This window comes from Plectropomus leopardus, chromosome 21 (assembly GCF_008729295.1).
Source record: "Plectropomus leopardus isolate mb chromosome 21, YSFRI_Pleo_2.0, whole genome shotgun sequence".
Classification (NCBI taxonomy): domain Eukaryota; kingdom Metazoa; phylum Chordata; class Actinopteri; order Perciformes; family Serranidae; genus Plectropomus; species Plectropomus leopardus.
In genome coordinates this window covers 14357399-14369408 of record NC_056483.1, presented here as the reverse complement: position 1 = coordinate 14369408, position 12010 = coordinate 14357399, and the positions used below count along the sequence as shown (strand labels likewise).

The 12010-nt window shown below is 40.8% G+C and overlaps 1 protein-coding gene across 1 annotated transcript in view; it reads left to right on the top strand.

The window, feature by feature from the left end:
* The first annotated feature begins 1288 nt into the window (after positions 1-1288).
* cntnap2a (contactin associated protein 2a) overlaps positions 1289-12010 on the top strand; it is a 373307-nt gene continuing 362585 nt past the window's right edge. Inside the window, exon 1 of the mRNA XM_042510367.1 lies at positions 1289-1484. Coding sequence (XP_042366301.1) covers positions 1382-1484 — 103 coding nt within the window. The 5' untranslated portion in view covers positions 1289-1381. The remainder of the gene's footprint in view (positions 1485-12010) is intronic.

Below are 12010 nucleotides of genomic sequence, written 5' to 3'. Positions count from 1 at the left end.
ATGGAGTGATGTGGTCTCTTTGTGTTTTGTTTGTCTTGCAAATAATTGATAAAAAAAAGAAAAGAAAGTGCCTTTACAGTTCAGAGGAAGAATTAGGCTGTGGCATACATATAGAAAAACTATCTTGGTATCTCAGCCGGCTCAATCAGGCATGTTGAGTCTTTCTAGTCTGTAATACTGAAAGATTTTGTATCTTGCAGACGTAAGATATCTGTCACTTTTTAAACCCATAGAGCTAAATAACAAGTGTAATTTCTTTAGATCAAGAATGAAAGTCCATTAACAAAATTCAGCTCTGAGCCCTTGAAATTTTTGAGAGTTACTTGAAAATAACTTGTGCTGTGGATCAACTCCCCGAAAAGATAAGCGTGCAATTTGAAAGCAATAAAACCGAGATTTGCCAAGTTAGAACGAATATATTCAAGAGGAGTGAAAGTGCATAATCACTGACAGATGTCTCCTCACTGCGGATAGACTTTTAAAAATAAATGTGTAATGATTTTGTTTCTCTTTTTTCTCCGTATGCATTAGATGGTATATTTTATGTAGATTTAACAACCCTGTAACATGCAGGGTAAGTTGAACAGAACAACTGAATACCACAATACTTTGGACTGTTTGTTAGTGAATCTTTTTTTTACTTCACTTCGCCAAAAAAGCATTTTAACAAGGACAGCATGTAGATAGAAGCGATAAAGGGAGACATAAGACCTAGAGACTGACTGAATTTCGAGTATAATTTTTTTGTAAGAGCTTTGGTTGTGATGAAAGGAGACGAATGCACCAAGTACAAGGCTACCACCACCTAGAGAAGGAGGGGGGCACTGTCTGGCTATAAGAAACGGAGAGACGTTTAGAGAAGGAGAGAGAGGCAGAAAGACTGAGATAAGTTCAGCACCACGGACAGCGCACCGGAGCGCTGGAGAGGAGAAATCAGTTCAGTGGATTTGAGCTGCGCAGAGTCATGCCTCCTCCAACTACTGGAGCCGTTACTGTATAATAGAGTCGCACCCGGTCGTTCTCGTCCTGTGCAGGTGTGGACAGGGTTGTTTTTTTGGTTTTAGTCTGGAGTCGCTAAATAAGGAGGCGAGAGATAGCTGCAGAGAGAAGTGCGTTGCGCTTGCGAGCACAGGCCAGTGTGTTAGTCGGCGCGATCCTTACATCATCTCTTTATTGGAGAGAGAGAGAGACATACAGAGAGAGAGGGGGGGTGAGTGAGAGAGAGTGAGAGAGAGAGTCCGTGCAGCCAGGCTCCTCTTCGCCAGTCCTCAACTGCGAAGCGAGTCTGACGGACCGACTGGCGTTGCCACCACCCCGCTGTTTTTTTTCTGAGTGTTACCTCTCCCGCTCCCGCTCTGCTGCGTCCACACCGGCCGTGAAGATGCACCGGCACCGTCCTGCCCAGGGATTGACGTTGTTATTGCCGGTCGCTTTGTGGATTTTCAGCCATGTCAACTGTGTGCACGGAGCTTTGCCAACAACCCGTAAGTTGTTTTTTCATATTTTTTTTTGGAGGGGGGGGACGTGTCTCCCAGCGCTGGACGTGTGAGTGTGGACATGGTTGGGAAGCAGACCGAGCCTGTCTCGGGAGCAGAGCAGAGGGAGAGAGGTGCGCTTAACGGCTGGGTTGCAGGTATCCCCACGTTTGTGCCAGATGGGAAGCTCTCGGGAGCTTAAGCGCCAGGCTGCACCGAGGAAAGGGAGAGGGAGCGGGGTTTACCTTCTGAGTTTAGAACTACACGTGTTAACTCCTCGGGATCTCTGCTCCATTGACTTAAGCGCCCGGGATTTTGTGCCCGTCGGGTGATTCTGTTCACGGGTATTTAGGGCTTCCAGAAAGGGCTGGATTACTGAATGACATTTTAGTGTGTCATCTGAGGTTTTCTGTCTTTTGTGCTGTCTCAATTCTGAGGCACAGTGTATTTGAGAGACGACCAGTTTGAAACCTTTTCACAAATGGCTATTTTTAGCCTTTTCTGGATTTTTCGGATTGACATTATATATATATAATCCTTGTATTTCTTTTCAGACCATTTCTCTGGATTTGCCCGAAAAATCCAAATGCATTGGATTCGTTGAATGGGAGTTATGGTCCAATGGACTTGGAGGCTGAGTCTTCACTGTCAGTGACTCAGGGGCACATTAGAAATTTCTAATTTTGAGCCCACTGGTTTTGCAATCTAATTTGGGTCGTTCATTAAGTTTAAATGCAATTTGAATTTTGATTAGTCTTATCACCAGGTCTGGGCCTTTTTATTTATTTATTTTTATTTTTAGTCAAATGTAGTTTTCAGCAAACGGCCGCTGGAAAACTTTGAGAAAACTTACAGATCAGATAGCAATACATACCTTAAATAAAAAAAAGATGGATCTATTTTGTCCGGTAAATCCCCACGTATTTTAAAATTGGAAGGATTGGCCGAGGATGATATTTATTTGCTTATCAACAGATTGTTATTTTAGTATCAAGAGTTTTTATTACCCGGAACTGCATAAATTGTTGTGTTATTATGCATACTAACTGTATCATATACTGTTTTTTCATCTTACCATCTCTGGTATTTTAAAGCTCTAATGTGCAAATATGGGTCATTTTAGAATAACCGTGTTTGGTTCTGTATTTTTTTTGGGAGTCATCCCCACTTTGTTCGGTGTCATTCCGATGTTGCTGACGGTAACTGAGCCGGTGTGACTGTGTGACTGATTCCCCCGGTGATCGCCAGGGCTTCTCGGGTCCCGGATGAATGTGTCCGGGGACGCGCCTCATTAATCATCCCATCCGGCAGACAACGACGGTGAGACGGCACCGCGAGCCGTTTGGGCGTGCGTGCGCGTGCATGCCCAGATATGTCCACGTGCGCACGTCAGCGAGTGTTACAGAGGGGAAAAGAAAGACGGAGAGTTAGAGGGGATGGGCAAATCGTGTTTCTTTCACAAAAGCTGTTGCTCATAAGAGCGACCTCACAGCGAGTAGGTGTCATAGTGACAACACTTTATTTATTAAACATTATTGATTCCTTTATGGAAATCCTCGGTACTCTTGCTCCCGTCAATATGCAGGTCTGACTGGGTCAGCATCAGAGTCCCCAGAGCATGTAGAGGTTCAGTGTCTTGTTTAAGAAAACTTCAGCAGGGGCTTGAACAAGGTTTATTTAAAGACTTGTAATGAATAAAATATAAAACATTTAGACCTGTTGAATCTTTGAAACTAAAATGTCTATCTAAATTATTACTTATCATGTAAATGTTTTTACATAAATGTATGATTTTTTAAATGTGAGGCTCCTGCACAAAATTATAAGCCCCACAGTATTAAAAGTGATAGTACAAAATATAAAAGAAAAGTCACCGTTAACATAGCGTCATAAAGATTATCCTACAAATACTGAGGTAAAACGGATTTTCATACAGTCATATTTATACATTTATACACATTTTAAATGAAAAATCCGTTATTGCCGGTATCAATCACGTTATCACTCTATAACCTGTTGCATAAAAATATATGTTGCATTACAAATTATGCGACAACAGGAATATCAAAGCGCGGAGAAGGATCAGGGCATGATTTGCGAGATGGAAGGCAAGCAAGCAAGCGTGTGTGCGATGGAGAGAGAAAAAGAGAGGGAAAGTCATACAAACAGCATGTTGAATCGCACCAGCGGTTCCACCGCTGAGCTCAAATCTGAGTGCTGACTTTATCCCTCCTCAGACACTAGATGTGAAACACTTGGGGGAATAGACAGTGTCATTGCGACCAATGGTCTGAGGCATGGACTAAAAAAAGATTAACATTTCCATCCTAGCGGGGCAAAGGCGCTCGCAGACTAAAAGTCAATGGTGTGGTTGACCCACTGACTGTGTGGAGTTTCCCAAGTGCACGCTGAAAGTGGTTCTATGAGGCACTATGCGTATCAATGAAAGAAAGAGAGAGAGAAAAATAATAAAAGGATTTGATGTGTTTTGCCCATCTGTGTATTGTTTTACATGCATTTGCATGTTCAACTATATGTGCATGCGTGTATCTTTCCGCACACACTTGTATGTTGAACAGTATTCCAGGGATTTTCTCCTACACAAACCTCGCCTAAAGCGTCTGTCAGTTTTATATTCCATTCCAGTATCACTTAATTGGCTAGCGTGGTGATATTAAGTGCGGAAGATCTATTGCGGGATGACAAAATTAAATTAACATACACACAGACACATACAAGTATATGAGAACACTCAGAGATACAAACTCACACAAGAACAAAGGTGCAGACACAGCCACAGGCGCTCACATGACTGAAGAAAGTAGATTGCGTTCGTCCTTATACTTCAGCTGTAATGAGTTGTCAGTGTACATTGTGTAAATTTGTTGTTGTAGTGTGTCTGAGGTTTCTCATACTCCATCATCATATCTTATTATCATCGCTACATCATTTTTTTTCCATTTACAATTGAAATCAACACGTTTCCCTGTTGAAGATGGTTGACATGGCAGATTTCTGGCAGGAATATCGTCAGAAACGCATATTGTGTGTTAATATGTGACGTAGTGTGCTTAAAGTATATTTTATAGGCATAGATATTTGGGCCGGTCATACAGTATTCATGAATGTCAACACTTTACTTTAACCTCACTGGGTGAACAGCAAATCTTTCCTTTAATCAGCCTTGAACTCTTTGCACCTTTGCTATTTATCACTCCCCATGTAAAGGACAGGGTTTAAATTTTAAACATTCTCAGCAGCAGTGTGAAAAGTAAAGGATGTGCCTTTAAGTCAGTGTGTTAGTGACACTGTGGGTGGCTAAATGGGATGCCCCTAGAGCCTGTCTGATATAGAATCAGATTAGCCTTTTCTCATCTCATTAAGCGTGCCAGGCCGTTTGACATAGACATCAGTCTGGTTGCACCTCCAGGGCCACAGAGGGCAAGACAGCGTTTCCTGTTCTTCAGTATAATTCATTATATACCATGAGAAACAAAAAAAGGAAAAAAAAAAACATGTTGCATTCTGTTGCCAACTCCAATTTTCATAGTTGAATTTGAAGCATTAAATAGTTCCTCCCATAATAATTGACTGGGGGATGGCTAAGGGACGCCCATTCAGCTGCAGCGTCTGTATCTAAGTGTCTAATTTTAATATTTGGCTAGTTGTGGCTGATGCAAAGCAAACGAGATAATAAGCTGGTATGTCTTCACAGTCTGCTACAGTAATGAAAAAAAAGTATTTCTTATTTCTAATGTCAACAAATGAGTCACTGTTTTTATTATTATCATATCATCACTCGATGCCAGTTGTGTAGCCCTGTATCTTGATTGTGTGTATGTGTGTGTGATGGCTCCCAGTAGGAGGTGGTAATAATAGGATTAGAGCTGGAGGAAGCAGACTGGTTTGGCTCAGATTAGATCAGCTCAGTTCTTGGTGTTTAGTGTTGTTTGGCTGCCGTGTATTTTCATGTGTGCACCTGCCCGTGTTTAGGTTGCATATGTGTTTGTCCTCATGCTAGATTTATCACGCATTGAGTCAAGTGATCCAGAGTCGGGAAATAAGGTCTAATTGTTAATTGCCATTTTTCTCTTCTGACCAGTCTGCCTCTGTCTAAATTGCTCTCTTCCTCCTGCTTTTTTAATCTATTGCTCCTTTGCACTCCCTCTATTTTCAATATATGTCCCTCTGCTTCTTTTTGTCATTTTCTTTCCACCTCCTCCTTTCCCTGCTCGCCTGTCCTAATGCCTTTAAAAAAACCCTAATGCCCTTCTCCCTGTTTTAGCTGTCTTATCCATAACTACTGCTGATGATTCCTCTTACTACCTCTTCCTCCTTCCCCTTTTGTCTCCGAGTCCCCCGCCTTTCTCTCATTATTTCAAACTGTTTTTTTTCTCTTTCGCCTTCTGCCCTTTTTCTTGTCCCTAACTATCTCTAATTCTCTTTATCCGTACTTGGCTCTCCTTAGTGGTTTTATCATCTGGCCATAATCACTTTCCTCCCCCCTGTATTTTTTCGTCTTCTGTTTTCATCCGCCCAGTCTCTCTCCTCACAATCTGTCCCCTCTCGTCCCACTCCCGATTACTAATATGTTTGATAAAACGTCCACACTAGCCACTTTTAAAGGGAGTAACGTAATGCGCCCGCTTGTGCATTCTCATGCAAGGTCTCAAAGCAGCATCTACTCTGTGTGTCCAGCCTGACTGACATGGATCACAGTCAGACAGTCAGCCACACTGTGTTCTCCTCTTTCGGCCTCATCCAGATCTTAAAAATAATTTTCCCCATCAGAGTATAAATATTTTATCCCACTGAAACAGAAATGAATTCATGACAGTTCTTTTAAGACAAAAATGCTTGACCTATCCACTGCAAAAAGCACTTTATTTTCATAGCATAAGGAATCAGAATTGCTTCATTTCACTGCAGTCCATAATAAATGAATATGAATTTGACTTGACAAGGATATCTTAACAACTTGCATAGTAAGACATTATAATAATAATATGACACAGAAGTCAACTGAAACCTTTGCACATTTAAAAACAAACATGCACAAAGTTAATTTCACTAAAAGATTCAGACTGACATATTGAAAGGGTTTTTTGCCGATTTTCTTATTAGTGTCATAGATCACATGCATAGCAAACATCTAATAGTAAGAAATGAATTGTCAGAGCCAGAGCACCATGACGTAACTGTTTTCTTTTTTTCTACTCCCTGTCAGCTTTTTTTACTTGGACTGCTGTATGGGTCTCCTTGAAGAATTGAAATTTCTCTCTTGAAAGTGAATTCTACTGCGAGGCTATCTATGTTTCATCGTGGGAGCAAGGCCACAGTGATACAAATGTGCACTGACAAGTCATGCAGCGTAATTCCCTTAACAATGTCAGTATCGTAACATGCACACACACACATTCCCAAACACACAGAGGCTCACACCATAGAGCTCACACACACAAACCTGTCGAGGTCATTAAATGTCACTGACTTGCATCATTGAAAACTCAACCCCTGTAATTGTGTAATTATGCATTTAAAAGTACACATGTGTATGCATGCGTCATTTTGTGACCGTAAGTGTGTGTGTGTGCGTACGTGTGTGCGCGAGCACTTGTGAGTGTGCAGGCATGTGCAAATGTGCAGTATCTCAAAGTTATTCTAGTGGAATGTGTTCTCATTAGAACCCGTCAGAATCTGTCCACCTCGTTATACAGAGGTCTCTGTGATGGAGAATAGGTTGGCAGGGAAGGAGGAGGAAGAGAAGAAGGATAAGGGACGAGGCAACATTTATCAGAAAAGAAAGAAGGATGAGGAGAGACAGCTCAAGGAAAGATGGTCAGGAGGCGAGGATTCTCTCTGACACCTTGTCTTTCGATATTACTGTTGTTATTATAATCTCTAGTTGCATCAGTCAGAAAATGGACTGGGCTGTGTCACCCAATAATGCACTTCACTTTGGTGATACCTGGCTTTTTAACAACTTGATTGATCATATAATAGCCTTCATAATTGCCTTTTAGTTGATGTGAATATCCACTTACTACGCTTATTTTACATCATCATCACCACTGTCATCATCATAATTATCATTTTTAATTGGTCTCTGTGGGACTTACAGTAGAATTACAAAGTGTCAGGGGATACAAGATAAAAAAAAAAGTTATAAAATAACAACCAAGAATTAAATTAAGAAATAGACTGCTGATAACAAAAAAGATACCAAATAAATTCTGAAGAACAGTGAACAAATACAAGAAATAAAAGAGCGGTACAAACTAAAAAATTTATTAGGAAACCTGACTGAGTAACCCTCTGTATATAGTTCCTGGACTCCACCTTTTTTCCCTGGTGGATGTCACTGTGAGCTTGAACTTGGCAGAGAAGTTTCCCAAAACTATACCGAATGGAGTTGAAATGTTGTTTGTTTTAGCGTAAAATGTTCCAGTTAAATCACCAAAAGGAAGCTAATAGATAAGGGACAACATCCGGCTGAGAGACAGAGAAGGTTTAGACACACTAAATGGAGCAGAGATGGTTCTAACCATTGTACATGTTGTTGAACATCCAAAGCTGGGGAGGGCATCAGAGAAAATAATTAAAATTGCTAGTGTAACAATGAGAATATGACCCCTCACTGGCATCCCACCATGCCCACCATCCTTTACGCAGCTTGTGTAGCTGCTGACAGGGACTGAATCCGAGGTGCTGTCGTGGTGGGCAAGGCCCTTCTAGTCAGGTGATTTAGTCTTCTGTTTTAATTGTCTCAACCACATTCAGGAGTGTCCTAAATTTTCGGATAAATGCACACACTGATTTATGCAACCAGTGTCTGAAAATCGATACTAACACTACAGGCATTATATGACTTGGCAGAATAATAACATCGATGTATTTGTGTTTGTTTTAATTGTTATTGATAAAATAATAGCATTTATTGAAAATTTGGTGCATGGTTTAATTACAGTGGCATGTTATTGCTTCCGTACATATTGCTGTTTCAAAGTACAGCTTGTCATCAGCCATTGATTGATTTTACATCAGAAATTTCTTGTTTAGTGGTTGGGTGCAGGAGTTGCCTCCACTTTGAGATTGAGTTCCTGTACCACATGGAGGTAGTAAACACCTCAGTGGTCTCCCCTGGGATGATTCTCCAGAACATGTTTTTTGCGCTTTGTGTTTGCCTCAAATCCAAGTTGATTGTCTCCCAGCTAACGTCTTACTGCTTATTAACTCAGGCACTATTATTAAGGAAATATGATAATTTCTTTGATAATTGTTTTGAGCATTCAGGCATGACTGACATGGTCCCTGACTTGGAAAGCAAAAATGATCCATATGCCAAGTATACGCACAAAAATGTCTTAAAAATGTATTAAAAATATGTTTGAGCGCCATAAAAAATGTGATAATCAGAACTGTAGAAAGATTTTGTTATATGGCTACTGCTCTGCATAAACATCTTCAAATTATGTTAAACTTTTCATTGAGAAAAAACACCCTCCTTATACCTTCCTTTGACTTGAGTGCAATATTAGATACCAAAGTATTATTTTACTACAACATTGCAGAAGACATGTTATGGCATGGGGAGCACTGATTTATCTTACATACATTATTTAGTCCTAGTGGGTACATTACATAGTGAGTACAGTGATTTAATGAGACTTTGAGTTAATTACATTAACTAATTAGTTATTGCTCATGTAAAAATAATCTCCATACATTACTAAATCATTAGCCCAGAGTTTTTCACTGATTCACCAACATAAAGACGTAATCCTTGACTATAGAGTTGCATTGAGCTTATTGTCAGTAGACAATTAAACTGTTACTTTTGCTTGTCTTCCTCTTGAGTTTAACCTATATTCTGCAACATTAACCCTTTGAAATGCACATGCATGATGGGTAGAGTGATGAATCTGGGGATTACATACTAAAAAACTGCAGTGCAACATCTGTCAGAACCTGCACGCACTCACTTATGCACGCACAGCTGCACCCTTCACTCATTCATATTGAGTCTGGCCATGTCTCTTTCACTTTCCATATTTTTGGTCTCTCCATGCATGCAGTAGGTAGCATATTCGAAATGTGACAGTATGTGTGTGAGAGAGAGTTTGTGTGTTTGTCAGACCGTGCATGTACGTACATGTGCGCCTGCACAAGTCCCTTTCCGTCATAATGGATGTTGGAAATCTAGCCACCAGCTCATGTGGAAGAGTGCGGTGGAAAAGGGCATTGTGCCGCAGCTAAGACAAATGTTGTTATTACTCTCAGCCTTTGCATTCAATTTGTTTTTTAAGCCGCTTGAATACCCCATTTACAGCCCAAGATTAAGTGAATTAATCTTTGAGCTACTTCCATTGAAGAAACACTCCTCTTTTTTTCTCTTTAGACTCAGAGGAAAAGCACAGAGGCAGAATGGGAACGTACTGTAGCCAACAAGTCACTTGGAAAACATAACCTGTGTATTTCTGTGTGTGTATCTCTATTTTGGTATTGTGAAGCTACAATGTCTGCATGTTCATGTCCTGACCATGTGCATGACTTGCTCTCTCTGTGTGTGTGTGTGTGTGTGTGTGTGTGTGTGTGTGTATGTGTGTGTGTGTGTCTTACTCTGTTGCGTGTATGAGTGTAAGTGGAAATAAAGGAGGAAGAGGCAATGAAAAGGGGACGACATGCAATTGGAAAAGCAAACTGGAGTTGTCTGCCATGTTAAATGCGTACATTTGTGCTAAAATTACACCAGTGCTTCCAATAGATTTGGCTTAGTGAGAAATACAGTAGATTTCTAAGTGTGTGCATGTGTGAGCGTGTATATTTGGATGTGTTTTTGTCATCTGTGTTGTAAAAGGACATGTTTGCTGTATTCCTTGGATGTGCATGACTGGAAGTGTGTGTGTGGGAATGGATTTAAGAGTGCAAAAAAAATTAAGTTAGTTGAAGTTGCTTGCATTGTGCACACATGCACTTGTGGCAAGTGTGTGTCTGTGTGGATGAACTCAGCCAGGAGGAAACAGTGGTTAAGGTGCACAGTAATTGGGATGTCAAACAGGCCTGTTCTCTTGCAGAGTCTTGGAAAGAGCTCGAGCAGGGTTGCCACAAACACAAGGATTCACACAATTGTGTGTGTGTGTGTGTGTGTGTGTGTGTGTGTTTGTGTGTGTGCGTGCGTGTGCGTGTGCGTGTGTGTGTTTGTGTTTTATGTATTATTGCAAGGGTCCTGATCTGACTTTTCAATATGGGGTGTCTGCTGATAAAATTTTTGATCCTTTTCTCGTTCAACTTATATTCACCTAAATATTTTCTAAATATGTATCTGATACATTGAAACAACAGTTATAGCCTTATAAATCCTGCTCACCTTAAATCCTTCCAAACTAAAAGACTGTTAAACTTAGATTACTGATGGATGTTAAAGAATGTTTAAATCAACGAATGCCTGAAATTGAAGTCTCATGATCCACCAGAGAGAAGACACCACTGTCTGTTCACAGTTGTTACAGTGATGCTTCTTTAAACTCGTAAATAATGTTTGGCAGACTAAAGACACTGTTTCGGAAAGAGCACACAAACACAAAACAGCAAAAATGAATTTTGGCTTGCTGTCAAGTTACTTGCTGAGTCAACATTGAAGATTCTGTATGTGACATCAAGAGCATTAACACAGAAGGAAATAATTACTTGCTATGTAAAGATATAGTGGAGTAATGGCGTCCTGAGCAGAGAATGAAGTCACGCTCCCTGTGTGTGTGCGTGTGTGTGTGTGTATTTGAAATCCCAGCTTCTTTTTGTTGTGTGGAGACAATTCATATGCTTCGAATTACGTAAACAGACCATTTACATAGAAGGTAGAAGGTAGAATTATTAGTCATTTTTTAAACAAAGTTTAGTAAAACGAGATTTCATCTGCTACATCTTCAGAGTTGAAGGATGCGTTGATTACAAACAGCAGCTACTATGACGATTCCATTTGGTTGCTTGGTGATGTTGCTGCTGGTGGCATCGTTCAATTCCTGCATTCCAACAAGGTCTGCCCATCCAATGCAACAGCTTGATCCAGGATGTTAGGGGTTAGCCCTCTCTCTGTGAAGATGTGCGCAGAGCAGACTCTGATTTCCTGTTGCTGAGTGAGCCTCAGTTGCGTCTCATCCACTCCACTCTCCTGCAACTGAACATTAGCCAGAGGAAGACTTGGTAGAGGAACAGCTCTCGGTCCAAGTTGGGTCAGCCTCACCCTGATTCAGGCTCTAGCTTTCAGTTTCGTTTATCCCCCTGTGTCTACATAGTGTTTTTTTTTCTTAGCGCCAGCGTCCTTTTTCAATTGATCTTTATGAGTAGCAGCTGTATGCGGCTGTATGCGGCCACCTGGAGAAAAAGCGCTTTAACCGGTATCTTTTATCTGAGCACTTTGTGCCTTTTTTGTGCAGCTGCTCTGAGCGCTTTGAGTTGAAAATCTCTGAACTTTCCAGAAAGGCGCTGGTGATGTCACTGAGGCTCTTTTAGCTAAGCTGCTGTCACAACAAAGATAG